This window comes from Macaca mulatta, chromosome 16 (assembly GCF_049350105.2).
Source record: "Macaca mulatta isolate MMU2019108-1 chromosome 16, T2T-MMU8v2.0, whole genome shotgun sequence".
Lineage (NCBI taxonomy): Eukaryota > Metazoa > Chordata > Mammalia > Primates > Cercopithecidae > Macaca > Macaca mulatta.
The window spans coordinates 50,760,683-50,780,689 of record NC_133421.1 but is presented as its reverse complement, the minus strand read 5'-3'; the positions used below and the strand labels follow the sequence as shown (position 1 = coordinate 50,780,689).

Here is a 20,007-nt window from a genome sequence, read left to right as displayed (position 1 = left end):
AGGCATGGTGGCGTGTGCCTGTAGTCCCAGCTACTTGGGAGACTGAGGTGGGGAATCACTTAAGTCCAGGAGGTTGAGGCTGCAGTAAGCCGTGTTCATACCACCTGTACTCCAGCCTGCTGGGTGACAGAGCAAGACTCTGTCTTTAAAAAAAAAAAAAAAAGAAAAGAAAAGAAAGAAAAATGCTTTACTATATAATGAAGCCAGGCAGGGAAAAAAAAAGTCCATATAGATAAACATTTGCAAAGCTGCTACTGCCATTGTACCAGTGTTAAAATATGTTCTACCTTGCATCTTTAAATAAAGATTAATAAAAGTTTTAGTTTTTCTCTTTTTAACCTTTTTTAACTAGAAATAATACCTATAAAAAAGCATATATTAAGTATAGAAAATATATGTGAATTTAAAGATCAAGACCGAGTGTGGTGGCTCACACCTATAATCCCAGCACTTTGGGAGGCCGAGGTGGGCAGATCACCTGGGGTTGGAAGTTCGAGACCAGTCTGGCTAACATGGTGAAACCCCATCTCTGCTAAAAATACAAATTTAGCTGGGCATGGTGGTGCGCGCTTGTAATCCCAGCTATTTGGGAGGCTGAGGCAGAATTGCTTGAACCCAAGAGACAGAGGTTGCAGTGAGCCCAGATAGCACCACTGCACTCCAGCCTGGATGACACAGTGAGACTCTGTCTCAAAAAAAGAAAAAAAAAAAAAATATATATATATATATATATATATATATATACAGGCCGGGGGCCAGGTGCGGTGGCTGACACCTGTGATCCCAGCACTTTGGGAGGCCGAGGTGGGTGGATGACATGAGGTCAGGCATTCGAGACCAGCCTGGCCAACATGGTGAAACACCATCTCTACCAAAAGTACAAAAGAAAATTAGCCAGGCATGGTGGCACATGCCTGTAATCCCAGCTACTCAGGAGGCTGAGGCATGAGAATCACTTGAGCCTGGGAGGCAGAGGTTATAGTGAGCCAAGATCGCGCCACTACACTCCATCCTGGGTGACAGAGCAAGACTCTTTCTGAAGAATAAAAAAAGGCCTGGGGCGGGAGGCAGTGGCTCACTCCTGTAATCCCAGCACTTTGAGAGGCTGAGGCTGGCAGATCACTTGAGGTCAGGAGTTCGAGACCAGCCTGGCCAACAAGGCAAAACCCTATCTCTACTAAAAATACAAAAATTAGCCGAGCCTGGCGGTGTGCCTGTAATCCCAGCTCCTTGGGAGGCTGAGGCGGTAGAATCGCTTGAACCTGGGAGGTGGAGTTTGCAGTGAGCCTAGATTGCGCCACTGCACTCCACTCTGGGCAACAGAGCAAGACTCTGTCTCTCTCTATATATATATGCATTTTTTTCAATATATATGTTTTACATATATATAACAAAAACACACATAACCACCAAAAAATACGTATGATTAGTATCCTCAGAAGCCCTACATGTCTCCTTCTTCTATCATATCATAATCCCTTCCCTCACTAAGTAATCACTGACCTGCTTGGTACAATAAATATTTCCTTGCTTTTAGTAAGAACCCACCCCTAAATGCTATGGTTTATTTTGCTTGCTTTTGAACCCTATAGAAATAGAATCAGGTCTGGCGCAGCGGCTCTCACCTGTAATCCTACCACTTTGGGAAGCTGAGGCGGGCAGATCACCAGATCCTGGCCAACATGGTGAAATCCTGTCTCTAAATACAAAAATTAGCTGGGTGTGGTCTCACGCACCTGTAATCCCAGCTACTCGGGAGACTGAGGCAAGATAATCACTTGAACCCGGGACCCGGAGGTTGCAGTGAGTCAAGATCGTGCCACTGAACTCTAGCCTGGCCACAGAGTGAGACTCCATCTCAAAAAAAAAAAAAAAAAGAAAGAAATAGAATTATAGGGTATATATGTTTCTGATTTCTTTCAGTCAACATTTATTTTAAAGATTCAGTCATGTTATTGTATAGTGCTATAATTTTTTTAGATTCAAAGATTTTTTTTTACGAAACCCCAGAATAATAAACATGTTATAATTATACATTTAAATCTGGTTGTAAGTTTTATCCTGGCAGCTATTTGTCAATATGCCTGCTAGTTAAAGAGGTTCTGCAAGTTATAATTTACACACAAAGATATTTCACAATTTTTTTTTTTTTTTTTTTGAGACAAGGTGTCTCACTCTGTCGCCCAGGCTGGAGTGCAGTGGCGCGATCTCGGTTCACGGCAACCTCCACCTCCCGGTTCGAGCAATTCTCCTGCGTCAGTCTCCTGAGCAACTGGAACTACAGGCGCCCGCCACCACCCCTAATTTTTACTTTTTTTTTTTTTTTGAGACGGATTTTCGCTCTTGTTGCCCAGGCTGGAGTGCAATGGTGTGATCGCGTTTCACTGCAACTTCCGCCTCCCGGGTTCAATCGATTCTCCTGCCTCAGCCTCCCGAGTAGATGGGATTACAGGCGCCCGCCACCACGCCCGGCTAATTTTTGTATTTTTAGTAGAGATGGGGTTTCACCATGTTGGCCAGGCTGGTCTCAAACTCCTGACTTTAGTTATCTGCCCGCCTCGGCCTCCCAAAGTGCTAGGATTACAGGCGTGAGCCACCGCCCTCGTCCCCAGGGTGTGTGTGTGTGTGTGTTGTGTTGTTTTGTTTTTGTTTGTTTTGATATCTCAGTTCCTACAGCTGAGGAAACTCTTAAACTAGGAGAGAAGAGGAGGCGGAACCCAAAGTGCTGGGATTACAGGCGTGAGCCACCGCCCCTCGTCCTAGCGCGCCACCGCCCTCGTCCCCGGGGGTGTGTGTGTGTGTGTGTGTGTGGGGGTGTGTGTGTGTGTGTGTGTGTGTGTGTGTGTGTGTGTGTGTGTGTGTGTGTGTGTGTGTGTGTGTGTGTGTGTGTGTGTGTTGTGTTGTTTTTGTTTGTTTGTTTTGATATCTCAGTTCCTACAGCTGAGGAAACTCTTAAACTAGGAGAGAAGAGGAGGCGGAACCCAAGTGACGGGAAAGCAGGAACTGAAGAAGCGGAGGAAGGATTTCAAAATTGGAGGAAACTCTTAAACTAGGAGAGAAGAGGAGGCGGAACCCAAGTGACGGGAAAGCAGGAACTGAAGAAGCGGAGGAAGGATTTCAAAATTGGAGGAAAGCCGGTAGGTTTTACTAACGGACCGGAAGGACTCTAGAGAAGGCTTTGCACTATGGCGGGTCCCGTGAGCTTGCGAGAGCTTCTAATGGGAGCGTCAGCCTGGATGGGCTCTGAAAGTCTCGGAGGGTCCCCTACCGAGGGCGGAGGGAGCGCGGCTGGCGGACCGGAGCCTCCATGGCGGGAGGATGAGATCTGTGTTGTGGGAATCTTCGGCAAGACGGCTCTACGCCTGAATTCCGAGAAGTTCTCTCTTGTGAATACGGTGTGCGACCGACAGGTCTTTCCAGTCTTTCGCCACCAAGATCCTGGGGATCCAGGGCCTGTAATCAGGACTGAGGCTGGCGCCATGGGTGAGGCCGGTGGAGCCGAAGACCCTGGGGCTGCAGCCGGGGATTCAGTTCGGGGAAGTGGAACTGCCGCGGAAGGTAACCGAACGGAGGCAGGCTCCCAGGACTACAGCCTTCTGCAGGCCTACTACAATCAGGAAAGCAAAGTTCTCTATCTTCTCCTCACCTCCATCTGTGACAATTCACAGCTTCTACGGGCTTGTCGGGCTCTTCAGAGCGGGGAAGCTGGAGGTGGACTCTCTTTACCTCATGCAGAAGCACACGAGTTCTGGAAGCATCAAGAGAAGCTGCAGTGCCTCAGTCTCCTTTACCTATTCTCTGTCTGTCATATCTTGCTTCTGGTCCATCCCACTTGTTCCTTTGATATCACTTATGATCGAGTATTCAGAGCCCTAGATGGGCTGAGACAGAAGGTCCTGCCACTCCTTAAAACAGCCATTAAGGATTGTCCAGTTGGCAAAGACTGGAAGCTAAACTGCCGACCTTGCCCACCTAGACTCCTTTTCCTCTTTCAACTCAATGGAGCGCTCAAGGTAGAACCTCCTCGGAACCAAGACCCAGCTCATCCAGACAAGCCCAAGAAACATTCTCCCAAAAGGAGGCTGCAGCATGCCCTGGAGGACCAGATCTATAGAATCTTCCGGAAGAGTCGTGTCTTGACTAATCAGAGCATCAACTGCCTCTTTACTGTGCCTGCCAACCAAGCTTTCGTGTACATAGTACCCGGAAGCCAGGAGGAGGACCCAGTAGGTATGTTGCTGGACCAACTTAGGAGTCATTGTACTGTGAAGGACCCGGAATCTTTACTGGTGCCTGCACCCCTTTCTGGGCCTAGGCGATACCAGGTAATGAGGCAGCACAGCCGACAACAACTTTCCTTTCACATTGACAGCAGCAGTTCCAGTTCTTCAGGCCAGCTAGTGGATTTCACTCTTCGGGAATTCCTATGGCAGCATGTGGAGCTAGTCCTAAGCAAGAAAGGTTTCGATGACAGTGTGGGCAGGAACCCACAGCCTTCCCATTTTGAACTTCCTACTTATCAGAAGTGGATCTCAGCAGCTTCAAAACTGTATGAAGTGGCTATTGATGGGAAAGAGGAGGACTTGGGGTCGCCCACTGGAGAGCTAACATCTAAGATTTTAAGCAGTATTAAAGTCTTGGAAGGGTTTTTGGATATTGACACAAAATTCTCAGAAAATCGATGCCAAAAAGCTTTACCCATGGCCCACAGTGCCTACCAGTCAAATTTGCCTCATAATTACACAATGACTGTCCATAAGAATCAGCTTGCCCAGGCTCTTCGAGTGTACAGTCAACATGCTAGAGGTCCAGCATTTCATAAATATGCCATGCAGTTGCATGAGGACTGCTACAAATTTTGGAGCAATGGCCATCAGCTCTGTGAGGAGAGGAGTTTAACTGATCAACACTGTGTACACAAATTTCACTCATTACCTAAATCAGGTAGCTAAAATTTTTTCAGCATTTTGAAATAAAAACTTTTGAGCTGTGTTCTCATTCTTGTTTTAAGATAGTCTGTTCACTACGTATTGATATTTTAGAAAGAGCCCTACAGAAATTTAGGTGCATCAGCTATACGTTTTCTCTCCTGCTGCAAAAGAAAAATACCAGCTATGACTACTTTCTTATTTTTTTTCATTTAAAGAATAAGTCCCAGTGAATTGGTAAAAGAATTATTAAGTAGTATAAAATTTCAGACATTTCATATTAACATTTCTGCCTTGGAGGATTTGTTGAACTAAAATGAATGTTATGTTAGATGATGGTACGTGATGATGATAGCAGGAGGAAAAATTCACTTAAAAACTCTAAACTTTAGATTTATAATATAAATTATTTTATATATTTTCACTTGCTTCTTCTGTTATGTGTATTTAGGTAAGGTTTTTGTTTGTTTTTCTTTCCAAAGGATTTTTGGGAGTATTTGTGGGGTTAGATGTAGAATGCAAAGTAAATTTGACTGCACATTGTGTTTGTGAAATTAATAGTGGCTGTTATATTTTCCAGGAGAAAAACCAGAGGCCGATAGAAATCCCCCTGTGCTATATCACAATAGCCGAGCTCGATCTACTGGTGCTTGCAACTGTGGAAGGAAACAAGCACCTCGAGATGATCCCTTTGATATCAAAGCAGCCAATTATGACTTTTATCAGGTAGACTCTGAATTTTTTCTTCTTCCTTCTTTTTTTGTTAAATATCATCTGAGTAAAAACATATTTTCAATAGCAGAATAAGTAGAAAACAAATGCAACTGCAGTATAATATATAAACAAGAGCAAGTTCTTTATGTGTACATACTTACTTACACATCAATTATTGATCTTGTTAGAGTGAAGAATATATTATTTAAAATGAAAAACTTACTGAATTTTTTTCTTCCCCTCTATAGCTTCTGGAAGAAAAGTGTTGTGGAAAATTGGATCATATCAATTTCCCAGTATTTGAACCAAGTACTCCAGATCCTGCTCCTGCTAAGAATGAATCCTCTCCTGCTCCTCCAGATTCAGATGCTGATAAACTTAAAGAAAAAGAACCCCAAACCCAAGGAGAGAGCACAAGCCTGAGTTTAGCTTTGAGTTTGGGCCAATCCACAGATAGCTTAGGTACCTATCCAGCTGATCCACAAGCAGGAGGAGATAATCCAGAAGTTCATGGTCAAGTAGAAGTGAAAACTGAGAAGAGACCAAACTTGGTTGATCGACAGGCATCCACAGTTGAGTATCTCCCAGGCATGCTACATTCAAATTGCCCTAAAGGTCTCCTACCCAAATTCTCCAGCTGGTCTTTGGTTAAACTAGGCCCTGCTAAGTCTTATAACTTTCATACAGGTTTGGACCAACAGGGCTTCATTCCAGGAACAAATTATCTTATGCCTTGGGACATTGTCATCAGGACTAGAGCTGAAGACGAAGGAGACTTAGACACAAACTCTTGGCCTGCTCCAAATAAAGCTATTCCTGGAAAGAGAAGTGCAGTTGTAATGGGAAGAGGAAGACGGCGAGATGACATAGCTCGAGCTTTTGTGGGCTTTGAATACGAAGACTCTCGAGGTCGGAGATTCATGTGCTCTGGGCCTGACAAAGTAATGAAAGTAATGGGAAGTGGGCCAAAAGAATCAGCTTTAAAAGCCCTAAATAGTGACATGCCTTTATATATTCTGTCATCCTCTCAAGGTAGAGGGCTGAAACCTCATTATGCTCAACTTATGAGGCTTTTTGTTGTGGTTCCTGATGCTCCTTTGCAGATAATACTAATGCCTCAGGTAAGAAATATAACCCTCTGCCGCCCCAAACAAGTAAAAAATGCTGATGTTTGTTTTGATTGATTTTAAAAAGTACAAGTTAGCATCAAAACTAATTATTTCAGGCTGAGGGCAGTGGCTCATGCTTGTAATCCCAGAACTTTGGGAGGCCAAGATGGGAGGATTGCTTGAGCCCAGGAGTTTAAGACCAGCCTGAGCAACATAGTGAGACTTGTATCTCTACAAAAAATTAAATTAAAAAATGAACTATTTAATTAAACAGGTCTTAAATTTAAATACCTTCTATACCTAATATTCTATTTTTTAAAAAAATACATTGTGGGTATTTTAATCCATTCACACCATCAATTCACATCATTTCATTCAAAGGCAGAGCTTGAAGTTAAAATTCTGGAGAAAAGGCTGGGCGCGGTGAGTCACTCCTGTAATTCCTGCACTTTGGGAGGCCGAGGCAGGCAGATCACCTGAAGTCAGGAGTTTGAGACCAGCCTGGGCAACATGGTGAAACCCCGTCTCTACTAAAAATACAAAAAATTTGCCAGGCATGGTGGAAGGTGCCTGTAATCCCAGTTACTTGGGAGGCTGAGGCAGGAGAATCACTTGAACCTGGTAGGCGGAGGTTGCAGTGAGCTGAAATTGCACCATTGCACTCCAGCCTGGGTGACAGACTGAGACTCCATTCCCCCACCAAAAAAAAAATTCTGGAGGAAAGCAGAATAATATTTGAGACTAAATAATATATTGGATACAATTAGAGTTAGGAGTATACCCATATCTGCTTAATCTTATATGCTCTTTTATTTATTTTTTTTGTTTGTTTTTTTGAGACAGAGTCTCGCTCTGTCGCACAGGCTGGAGGGCAATGGCACTATCTCAGCAAACTGCACCTCCGCCTCCTGGGTTCAAGCTGTTCTCTTGCCCCAGCCTCCTTAGTAACGGATTACAGGCACATGCCACCACACCCGACTAATTTTTTCTATTTTTAGTAGAGATGGGGTTTCACCATGTTAACCAGGCTGGTCTCTAACTCCTGACCTCGTGATTCACCGGCCTCAGCCTCCGAAAGTGCTTGGATTACTGGCATGAGCCACCACGTCTGGCCTTACATGTTCTTTGAATCTATCGTTTGTTTAGGCATTTATCTTTCAGTTGTTTCATATTGAGAAATATGAAAATAATTATACTACCTGTGTTTTTCAGGTTCAACCAGGCCCACCACCATGTCCGGTATTCTACCCAGAAAAACAAGAAATCACGCTTCCACCTGATGGCCTTTGGGTTTTGAGATTTCCTTATGCATATGTGACTGAGAGAGGACCTTGTTTCCCCCCAAAGGAAAATGTGCAGTTAATGAGCTACAAGGTGCTCCGAGGAGTTCTTAAGGCAGTAACACAATAAGTGTTTTCCAGCCAGTTCAATCCTATGCTTGAGCTGGTTTTTGTTTTTGGTATGTGTGGCTGTGTTTTTGGTATGTGTTTACTGTGTTTTCCCAAATCCAAAATGTGTTTTGGTTACAGGAGTTGAGTATTTGGAAACTAATTTGTTCCACTATTTTATTGTTGATATTTATTGTAAACGTGGCTACAACTTTCTAATACAGATTGATTGTTCTAGAAAAGAATATAAAATACATGGATGATACCTGTTGTTTCTCGTTTCTGTTTTACTCTCCATAATTAAACATGTTTCTATTATAACTGAATATTGCATAACCATGTTGAGCCAAAGTCTTGTTTTTGTTAAAATAATGTTTTAGCTGGTTTTTTTTTTTTTGGTTGGTGGTGGAGGTTTTTTTGTTTTGTTTTTCATTTTTTGTTTTTTTTTTGAGACAGAGTTACACTCTTGTTTCCCAGGTTGCAGTGCAATGGTGCAATCATGGCTCACCGCAGCCTCCACCTCCCAGGTTCAAGCCATTCTCCTGCCTCAGCCTCCTGAGTAGCTGGGATTATAGGCATGTGCCTCCACACCCGGTTAATTTTGTACTTTTAGTAGAGACAGGGTTTCTCCATGTTGGTCAGGCTGATCTCGAACTCCTGACCTCAGGTGATCAGCTCACTTCGTCCTCTCAAAGTGCTGGGATTACAGGTGTGAACTACCACACCCAGCCTAGCTGGGATTTTTATTAAGATGCTAGTCTTGGCCGGGCGCGGTGGCTCAAGCCTGTAATCCCAGCACTTTGGGAGGCCGAGACGGGCGGATCACGAGGTCAGGAGATCGAGACCATCCTGGCTAACACGGTGAAACCCCGTCTCTACTAAAAAATACAAAAAACTAGCTGGGCGAAGTGGCGGGCGCCTGTAGTCCCAGCTACTTGGGAGGCTGAGGAAGGAGAATGGCGTGAACCCGGGAGGCGGAGCTTGCAGTGAGCTGAGATCCAGCCACTGCACTCCAGCCTGGGCGACAGAGCATGACTCCGTCTCAAAAAAAAAAAAAAAAAAAAAAAAAGATGCTAGTCTTGAAATTATCTTCGAAACAAGTTGGGAGATTAGGTTATCTGGTAATAATATGAAGATATTTGACTTAATTCCAAAAAAAGCACAATTGGTTGACTCACAATTCTGGTACTTTAAACTGTTTTGTTCTTATCTTGGCCTGATGAGATATCATATTTTAAATGAATATTATCTGAACTAAACTTTTTAATCCAGTATATTAATGTGGATTATTCTTTTTTTCTTTTTTCTTTTTCTTTTTTTTTTTTTTTGAGACGGAGCGTCACTCTGTCACCCAGGCTGGAGTGCAATAGCGTGATCTTGGCTCACTGCAACCTCCGCCTCCTGGGTTCAAGTGATTCTCCTGCCTCAGCCTCCTGAGTAGCTGGGATTACAGGCGCATGCCACGACGCCTAGCTAATTTTTGCATTTTTAATAGAGACAGGATTTCGCCATGTTGCCCAGGCTGTTTTTGAACTCCTGACCTCAGGTGATCCACCTGCCTTGGCCTCCCAAAGTGTTGGGATTACAGGTGTAAGCCACCTTGCCCGGTCAATGCAGACTATTCTTTTAAAATTCCTGTACTGTGAAACAATTTGCTAAGTGATCCAAATCTTATCAGTCTGGGCACAATGGCTCGTGCCTTTAATTGCAGCACTTTGGGAGGCTTAGGCGGCAGGAGGATCCCTTAAGACCAGCCTGGAAGACATAGTGAGACCTTGTTTCTACAAAAAAAAAAAAGAAAATATAGATGTGGTGGTGCATGCCTGTAGTCCCAGCTACTCAGGAGGCTGAAGTGGGAGGATGGCTTGACACCAGTGGGTCTAGGCTGCAGTGAGCTGTGATCATACCACCCCAACAGAGCAAAACCCTGTCTCAAAAAAAAAAATCTTGTGCCAGGCACGGTGGCTCATACCTGTAATCCCAGCACTATGGGAGGCCAAGGCGAGCAGATCACGAGGTCAAGAGATCGAGACCATCCTGGCCAACATGGTGAAACCGCATCTCTACTAAAAATACAAAACCTAGCCGGGTGTAGTGGCACACCCCTGTAGTCCCAGCTACTTGGGAGGCTGAGGCAGGAGAATCGCTTGAATCTGGGAGGCAGAGGTTGCAGTGAGCTGAGATGGCACCACTGCAGTCCAGCCTGGTGACAGAGTGAGGCTTCTTCTCAAAAAAAAAAAAATGTAAAAATATTTTACCAATCTATGGTAATTCACCAGCATCAACATGACAATATGCCACTATATCACCATCTAATTTTAATCACCACCTAGTTATCACCAATCAGATGGAGATATAGTGGTATATTGTGCTTTATCACCAATTAGATATATATCACCAATTAGGTAAGTACAAAGTAAGTTAACATACCTAAACTCTTGTGTAATTGATTATGTTTCCATAGACACACTAATTTTGAAATGTTGGACAAATAGAATTGTAGATTTTAGTCTCAATATATAGGAAATATGTATTTAACACATCTTGCTACATTTATTTTTTTTTTTTTTTTTTTTTTTTTTTTTTTTTTTTTGAGACGGAGTCTCACGCTGTTGCCCAGGCTGGAGTGCAGTGGCGCGATCTCGGCTCACTGCAAGCTCCGCCTCCCGGGTTCCCGCCATTCTCCTGCCTCAGCCTCCTTAGTAGCTGGGACTACAGGCGCCCGCCACAGCGCCCGGCTAATTTTTTGTATTTTTAGTAGAGACGGGGTTTCACTGTGGTCTCGATCTCCTGACCTTGTGATCCGCCCGCCTCGGCCTCCCAAAGTGCTGGGATTACAGGCTTGAGCCACCGCGCCCGGCCCATCTTGCTACATTTAAAGCCAGTGTTTTTTTACTTAAAAATATACAGAGGCTGGGTGCGGTGGCTCATGCCTGTAATCCTAGCACTTTGGGAGGCCAAGGCAGGAGATTGAGACCAGCCTGACCAACATGGTAAAACCCCATCTCTACTAAAAATACAAAAATTAGCCAGGCCTGGTGGCATGTGCCTGTGATCCCAGCTACTCGGGAGGCTGAGGCAGGAGAATCACTTGAACCTGGGAGGCGGAGGTTGCAGTGAGCTGAGATCTTGCCACTGCACTCCAGCCTGGGTGACAGAGTGAGATTCCATCTCAGGAAAAAAAAAAAAAAAAAAAAAAAAGGATAAATGCTCCTCTTTCTTCTCTTACCTTCATTAGAATAATATTATATAAAATAATAAAAAAAATTCAGAACTCTGATTTTGAATTCATACTTTTCCTGTTGTTCTGTCTTCTTAGAAAATGTGAGAATGAGCCTGTAATCCCAGGACTTTGGGAGGCCTAGGTGGGCAGATCACTTGAGGTCAGGAGTTCGAGACCAGCCCAGACAACATGGTGAAACCCCATCTCTACTAAAAATACAAAATTATTGGGGCACAGTGGCTCACGCCTGTAATCCCAGCACTTTGAGTCTGAGGCAGGTGGATCACCTGAGGTCAGGAGTTCAAGACCAGCTTGACCAACATGGCTAAACCCCGTCTCTACTAAAAATACAAAATTAGCCAGGCCAGGTGGTGTATGCCTGTAATCCCAGCTATTCGGGAGGCTGAGGCAGAGGAATCGCTGGAACCTGGGAGGCAGAGGTTGCAGTGAGCTGAGATCATGCCATTGCACTCCAGCCTAGACAACAAGAGCGAAACTCCTTTTCAAAAAAAAAAATATATATATATATATTTAAATATATATATTATATATATATAAAGCAGGAGAATCACTTGAACCCTGCGGAGGCAGAGGTTGCAGTGAGCCAAGATGTCGCCGCTGAACTCCAGCCTGGGCCACAGAGTGAGACTCTGTGGTCTCACAGAGACCAAAAAAAAAAAAAAAAAAAAAAAAAAGCAGTTAGAATGTGAGGTTTATATATCATCTAAAATTTACTGGGTAGGAAGGGGTAGAAGTACTTCCAGAAGAACAAATGACTTCTTAGAAGCTGGGGAGAAAGCATGTTTTGGAAAAGAAATGATTTTTTGGAAACATAAATGTGTCCTTAGGAGAATACCCATGTGATATCATACTTTTGTGACAGTGTCTCTCTCTCATCTCTGACAAGATTAGAGTTGTTCCCAGGGAGGAGATTTATGACAGTTAAGTTCTTTTGGGAGCCTTTGATTTTAGGCAAATAAGGGATTCCAGGAATTTAAATGCCTTCAGCTCAAAAAAAGATATATATATATATATATTATATATTTTTTTTAATTTTTTTTTTTAGAGACAGAGTCTTGCTCTGTCGCCCAGGCTGGGGTGCAGTGGCATGCTCTCTGCTCACTGTAAGCTCCACCTCCCGGGTTTAAGCCATTCTCCTGCCTCAGCCTCCCTAGTAGCTGGGATTACAGGCATGCACCACTATGCCTGGGTTATTTTTGTATTTTTAGTAGATACGGGGTTTCACCACGTTGGCCAGGCTGGTCTTAAATTCCCGACCTCAGGTGATCTGCCTGTCTCGGCCTCCCAAAGTGCTGGGACTACAGGCAGGCATGAGCCACCATGCCCAGCCTCAAAATAATTTTTATGCCACAGTGGTTTATTCTAGACCCTTCCATTGCCGTCAGGTGATATTTTGAAAAATAGAACCAGGTGCCTCAGTTGATCTACAGGAAATAGTTTAACAACCCTAAACAGAAGACACAATTTTTTAATCTGTGAGTTTCCTCAAATGTTGCTCTGTTGCCCAGACTGGAGTGCAGTGGCACCATCAAGGCTCACTTCAACCTCGACTAAAGGATTTTCTTTTTTCTTTTTTTTTTTTGAGACGGAGTCTTGCTCTGTCGCCCAGGCTGGAGTGCGGTGGTGCGATCTCCGCTCACTGCAACCTCTGCCTCCCGGGTCCAAGAGATTCTCCTGCCTCAGCCTCCCGAGTAGCTGGCACTACAGGTGGGTGCCACCATCCCTGGCAAATTTTTGTATTTTTAGTAGAGATGGGGTTTCGCCATGTTGGCCAGGCTCGTCTTGAACCCCTGACTTCAAATGATCTGCCCGCCTCAGCCTCCTAAAGTGCTGGGATTACAGGCTTGAGCCACCGTGCCCGGCCACCCCCTGTTTTCTTCTAATTTTCTTTTTATAGTTGAGATAGGGTCTTGCTCTGTTGCCCAGGCTGGGGTGCAGTGGTGCAGTCATAGCTCACTGCAGCCTCGATTTTCCAGGCTCAAGCAATACTCCCACTTCAGCCTCCCGAGTAGCGTGACTACAGGTGCACGCCACCACGCCGGGCTTATTTTTGTTTTATTTTTCGTAGAGATGGGGTTTCGCCATGTTGCCCAGGCTGGTCTCGAACTCCCGGGCTCAAGCAATCCACCTTTCCCAGCCTCCCTAAGTGCTGGGATTACAGGCGTGAACCACCGCGCCCAACTGAATCACAGGATTTTAAATACTCACTCTGCTTTTCTAGTCCTATGGGAGACATGGTCTTTTCCGTAAAATTTCTCCCTCAGTCCTGGATGATTTATTTCTTTTGCATTGAAGTGTGGCTCTTCGTGTGTTAGCAGTTTGTAATTTGTCTGGTGAAAGGAAAACTAGTAGGGCCTTCTGGAACTTAGTTATCTGTCTTTCTAGGACTTTTAGGTAATACTTTATAACCTTGACAAAGTTTCCTTATTTTATACGGACTTGTAAGCCAGCAAATACTTCTACAGTGCCTATTGTGTACAAAGAATGAGGATTGCACTTCCACAATGAAATGAGAGGAGAGGGGTCCATCTCTCAGATAGTTGACTGGTAAACCGGTACCTTTTCTAGTATATGTGACCATAGGGGAAATTCTCTCTAGGCTAGATAAATGGATGAGTTTATTTAGTTTTTAGTTTTTAGCAAGCTTTATTGCCTCCATAGGTAAAAATTATTTGCATTTCCTAGACTAGGGGCTAAGACGCGCCCTGGAATCTTTCCTTTTTGATGTGGATTTTCCAATTAGGAAAGGCTATCCGTGAATAGTCTTTTCTGCTTGAGTGATGGCCAACACACTGGCAGGTTTGCAAGCTTTCTCTTCATGAGGGTCGGTCCACAGAGCTAGGTGACAAACGCTCACTCCAGGATCTCTGCAGGCTCCTACTCGAGAACCGGAGCGCGCCTGCGCGTCGGAGCCCCTTTGTTGCTGGGGCGCTGGGGTCCAGCTGCGCATGCGCACTAGACCGGCACTGACAAGTGCGCTGCACCACTGGCACCGGCTGGGGGCGAGCAGACCTCGAGCAGCCGCCGCCGCCGCCGCCGTCGTTGCTACTGCCGCAGCGGAGTTCAGAGGGCCCGGAGGTGGGAGACTTCCCACACGGTGACTGAGATGTCGTCCACTGCGGCTTTTTACCTTCTGTCTACGCTAGGAGGGTACTTGGTGACCTCATTCTTGTTGCTTAAATACCCGACCCTGCTGCATCAGAGAAAGAAGCAGCGATTCCTCAGTAAACACATCTCTCACCGCGGAGGTGAGAGGGGTCCCCAGAACCGATGGCGGAGGTGGGGGAGGCTGAGAGTCCTTTGCGGCTCCGCAAAAGGCAGCCAGGTGCCAATCCCTGAGAGTTTGAGGAAGAATGGGGTTGTGTGAATTGAGGGCTCCTCCGGAGGTGAAGGCTGTGTGAAGGGAAGGTCTCCTGAGACGAAAGAAGGAGAGGGATTCCCAGTCAGATCCACGGCGGGGGTCTCTCGAGGGCAGCAATGTGAGGGGTTCTCTGAAACGGGAAAGACCCGGTCGAGAATGAAGGGTAGGTGGAGCGTTTCTCGGCGGATGGAAGGATGATCGCAAGGTCCCTTCCTAGCAGCAAGACACAAAAGGGGAGCGCCGTGTAGAACCGAGGGTACCCCGCGGGGGGCACCGGGAACACACTGCTCCGAGCGAGCCAGTGGCTGAGTGGATGGGAAGAGCCGAGGCGACGAGGAGGGCTGGGGATTTGCGTGAAACTGGACAAGCTGTAGCCCCTTGTCTGCGGTGCTGGGGGCCCGTCCCACCCCCATGTTCCAAGCACTTATAATTGAGAAGAGAGGGAAACCGAGTCCTCCGAGCCAGGGACATTTCCCAAGGTCACAATTAGAGCTAGGGCTGAACTGAGACAGGAGCTAGAGCGTCCTGGTCCCCAGGGCTGGAAACCTTGCATCTTTTTTTTTTTTTTTTTTTTTTTTAGCACTGCAAAAAATAAAAAATTTAAAAATAAATAAACACGCAAAGACATGTGGATTTTCAAAAGACTAGAAATGATTTATTTTAGGACAGGACAGTATTGTTTAAAGAAAACAAAAATAAATTTCTTTTGGAAAAGTGTTTTGCTAAAAGGAGCCCAGGTAGTCCACCCTCTGATTTCCCAGATAAGAGGCCAAATCTTTGCTTCTTCATTATTGTATAATATTGTGTCTTCATTGCATTTCAGGTATGATGTATAAAGTGCGGTGAAATTGGATTATTTTCAATCAGTTTTAACTGTTCTTTAAGGATGAATCTTAAACTGGTTTAAAATTTGCTTGAAATTTAATACACACTTGAAATGATAATTTCTAGGAGTTTACAGTCTAAAACTTGGTTTCGTACCATAATCACTTTACTAACAAGTATTGGCCAAGGAATAAGGTTTTGAAATATAAGGCCGGGCGCGGTGGCTCAAGCCTGTAATCCCAGCACTTTGGGAGGCCGAGGCGGGTGGATCACGAGGTCAGGAGATCGAGACCATCCTGGCTAATACGGTGAAACCCCGTCTCTACTAAAAATACAAAAAACTAGCCGGGCGAGGTGGTGGGCGCCTGTAGTCCCAGCTACTCGGAGGCTGAGGCAGGAGAATGGCGGGAACCCGGGGGGCGGAGCTTGCAGTGAGCCGAGATCGCGCCACTGCACTCTAGCCTGGGCAACAGAGCGAGACTCCGTCTCAAAAAAAAAAAAAAAAAAAAAAAAAAAAAAAAAAAGAAATATAAATACGGAAATACATTATCATTCTTCTATGTAATTTTGTTAGTCTAATGAGTGACTTCAGTAGTATTCTAGCCTTCCCACTCATGAAAAGCCTCAGAGGTTTTAAAGGGTGGTCAGCCAAATGCCGTGTTATTGTTTATTTGGGTTATCTGTTTTAACAGCTACCTGGTTAAACTGTATGATGACATTTAACTATTAAGGTGCCTTCAACCATTGGAACCAGGGACCAACTTTTAGTATTCAAGTTGTTGTCACAGAAGCAATTTTCTTTTCTTTTTTCTTTTTTTCTTTTTCTTTTTTTTTTTTTTTTGAGACGGAGTCTCGCTCTGTCGCCCAGGCTGGAGTACAGTGGCGCGATCTCGGCTCACTGCAAGCTCCTCCTCCCGGGTTCACGCCATTCTCCCGCCTCAGCCTCCTGAGTAGCTGGGACTACAGGCGCCCGCCCGCCACCACTCCCAGCTAATTTTTTTGTATTTTTAGTAGAGACGGGGTTTCACCGTGTTAGCCAGGATGGTCTCCATCTCCTGATCTCGTGATCCGCCCGCCTCGGCCTCCGAAAGTGCTGGGATTACAGGTGTGAGCCACAGTGCTGGGCACTTTAAAAAAAAAAAAAAAAAAAAAAGACAGAGTTGTCGCCCAGGCTGCAGTGCAGTGGCGCCATCTTGGATCACTGCAGCCTCCGCCTCCTAGGTTCAAGCGATTCTCCTGCCTCAGCCTCCTGAGTAGCTGTAATTACAGGCTCCTGCCACTACGCACAGCTATTTTTTTGTATTTTTAGTAGAGACGAGGTTTCACCATGTTGGCCAGGCTGGTCTCAAACTCCTGACCTCAGGTGATCCACCCGCCTTGGCCTCCCAAAGTTCTGGGATTACAGGTGTGAGACACCGCGCCCGGCCAGAAGCAATTTTCAATGATAGTAGTTCTATTCTGGGGATAGGCAGTACACATTACTTTTTTGTGTGTTGTGTTTACTGATTTGCAAAATGTATGCTTACTAAAAACTCCAAAACGAAACAAAACCAGATCCTTAAAAGCTCTCTAAACTGTCATTGTGAATGATCAAAATTTTATTTTAGAAGAAATACAGGTCACATCTTTGAAATTTTGTAACACTCTGCAGGTGAAAAAAGCCAACACTCCATAGGCATTAAAGACTGTGTGCTAGTTCATCACAGCAAGTATAAAAGCCAGGATAAGCTAGATCTCAAATTTTTGTTTACTGTTGAAGATACTTTTAAACTATTTTCTTCCTAGATGTTAGGTCATTTCAATATTACCTCTTATATAAAAATGTCCATTCATTATTTGTAAATGTGGTATCAGTATTTATATATTTAAAGATGTAATGGAACTTTTTGTGATAATCTTATTAAATATCTGCAGACTCAAAATCTGTTTTACCTATATAATGGTCCTACAAGCACTGTGGTAAGTTCCCATGTCAGTGCGTCATAGGCTTTTGTTGAATATGTACACTCAATACTACAGTTGAATCCAGAGTGATGAGGAGATAAAGCACTTTGTAATTCAAGATCTACCTCTCTGGCAAATAAGAGACAATGTAGGCCGGGCGCGGTGGCTCAAGCCTGTAATCCCAGCACTTTGGGAGGCCGAGGTGGGCGGATCACGAGGTCAGGAGATCAAGACCATCCTGGTGAACACGGTGAAACTCTGTCTCTACTAAAAATACAAAAAAATTAGCCAGGTGTGGTGGCGGGCGCCTGTAGTCCCAGCTTCTAGGGAGGCTGAGGCAGGAGAATGGCTTGAACCCGGGAGGTGGCGGAACTTGCAGTGAGCCAGGATCGCGCCACTGCACTCCAGCCTGGGCGACAGAGCGAGACTCCGTCTCAAAAAAAAAAAAAAACGTGAACCTGGGAGGCGGAGCTTGCAGTGAGCTGAGATCCGGCCACTGCACTCTAGCCTGGGTGACAAAGCGAGACTCCGTCTCAAAAAAAAAAAAAAAAACAAAAAACACACACAAAACAAAACAAAAAAGAGACAATGTAACTAGGAAGGAGTCACTCCCTTGATTGCCTTTAATTTTTGTCTTGGACACGAATAATAGCAATCACTGGTCTCTCTGTGCAAATTACTAGTATTTGGGCTTATTCTCTATTGCCATAACAGCAAATACCTGATATTTACTTATTTTTCCCCATAAGTAAGGAAACAGTGCTATTTCTTGTAAATTAGATATATGACCATTGAAACATTAATCATGTTATGTGTATAAAGTACATGCACCTGAATTGGTCTACTGCAAAAACACATGCCTGTAATCCCAGCTATTCAAGAGACTGAGGCAGGAGAATCACTTGAACCTGGGAGGCAGAGGTTGCAGTGACCCGAGATCGCACTACTGCACTCCAGCCTGAGAGACAGTGCGAGACTCTATCAGGGCACTCCGAGGGGTTGAATTACACATGGACAGATGGGTCTTTCTCTCTCCCCTTTTTTTTTTTTTTTTTTTTTTTTTGAGACAAGTCCTCACTCTGTCACCCAGGCTAGAGTGCAGTGATGCAATCACTGCCATCATGATGAGCTTGACATCATTTAATTCTGAAAGATTTTCCTAATGAACTCGGATGTTAACAAATGTGATTTTTAAAATATTGCATACTGTGTCAACATTTAGAAGACCAGTATGATTCAGTGAATCAATAGTTTCCAAATGACCTATGCGTGCTATTATAAAATCATGCATGGGTGAAAGATCATTCAAAGTTCAAGATGGGCCAATGGATTTTCACATAATAGAGTATGAAGTGATTACTCATATGGTTCAGATTCCACATTGCAATGAACTTTTAAGAAACTACCACTTGTTGAGCCGGGTGTGGTGGTGCCTACCTGTAGTCTCGGCTATTTGAGAGGCTGAGGCAGGAGGATCACTTGAGCCCAGGAATTTGAGGTTGTTGCTATGATCGTGCCTGTGAATAGCCACTGAACTTCAGCCTGGGGGACAGCAAGACCCTGTCTCTAAAGTAAACAAACAAATTACCACTTAGTGAATTTCGATGCCATATCAAAGAAGACTCTTTCATTTCCAAATACATATCTGTGTGACGATGGGTATATATGAAGCAGATATGAGAATCTTGCTGCTTTCTATTAAGCCAGATATTAAAGAGATTTGCAAAAATATAAAACAATACCACTCTTTTCATGTATTATTTTATTTTGAAAAACAGTTGCTTTTCATAAAAATGTTATTTTAACATACAGTGTGTTTATTATTTTCTTTCTTTCTTTCTTTCTTTCTTTTTTTTGGAAACAGAGTCTTGCTGTGTTGCCCAGGTTGGAGTCCAATAGTATGATCTCGGCTCACTGCAACCTCTGCCTCCCAGGTTCAAGCAATCCTTGTGCCTCAGCCTCCTGAATAGCTGGGATTACAGGTGGTGCCACCACGCCCAGCTAATTTTTTTTTTTTTTTTGTATTTTTAGTAGAGATGGGGTTTTGCCATGTTGCCCAGGCTAGTATCGATCTCCTGAGCTCAGGCAATTAGTCTGCCTCACCTCCCACAGTGCTAGGATTACAGGCATGAGCCACCACACCTGGCCTATTTTCAAAGCACGGTAGTTAAAAGGATGCAGAAATCAGCCCGAAGGAACTAATGAAGTTGACTTTGATCGCTTGATGAGGTGGTGTCTGCCAAGCTTTTCCACTGTGAGGTTACTTTTTCTCTTTATAATTAATAAGAGAAAAGGCTCATAATTAATAAGACGCCACCCACCACAGCCTCCCAAAGTGCTGGGATTACAGGCATGAGCCATTGTGCTCGGCCAATTTTTGGAGGGAGATACTTTAAAACTAACTATACAAATACCCAACTCCTTAACAAATTATCAATCCATTTATTAAAATGGATTCAGAATTTATTTTATTTTATTTTATTTTTTTTGAGAT

At 44.3% G+C, this 20,007-nt stretch overlaps 2 protein-coding genes across 6 annotated transcripts in view; both read left to right on the top strand.

The window, feature by feature from the left end:
* The first annotated feature begins 3,143 nt into the window (after positions 1–3,143).
* Positions 3,144–8,458, top strand: SMG8 (SMG8 nonsense mediated mRNA decay factor). Of its 3 annotated transcripts, none has more exon segments than NM_001194385.1 (4): positions 3,144–4,944; positions 5,509–5,654; positions 5,891–6,763; positions 7,964–8,458. In NM_001194385.1, coding segments are annotated over 4 exon segments (2,976 nt in total). In that variant the 5' UTR covers positions 3,144–3,185; the 3' UTR covers positions 8,162–8,458.
* A 5,969-nt stretch (positions 8,459–14,427) lies between these two features.
* Positions 14,428–20,007, top strand: part of GDPD1 (glycerophosphodiester phosphodiesterase domain containing 1) — a 61,211-nt gene continuing 55,631 nt past the window's right edge. For all 3 annotated transcript variants that reach the window (XM_015119124.3, XM_077970910.1, XM_015119123.3), the window contains exon 1: positions 14,428–14,631. In XM_015119124.3, the coding sequence (XP_014974610.1) occupies positions 14,490–14,631 (142 nt within the window). In that variant the 5' untranslated portion in view covers positions 14,428–14,489. The remainder of the gene's footprint in view (positions 14,632–20,007) is intronic.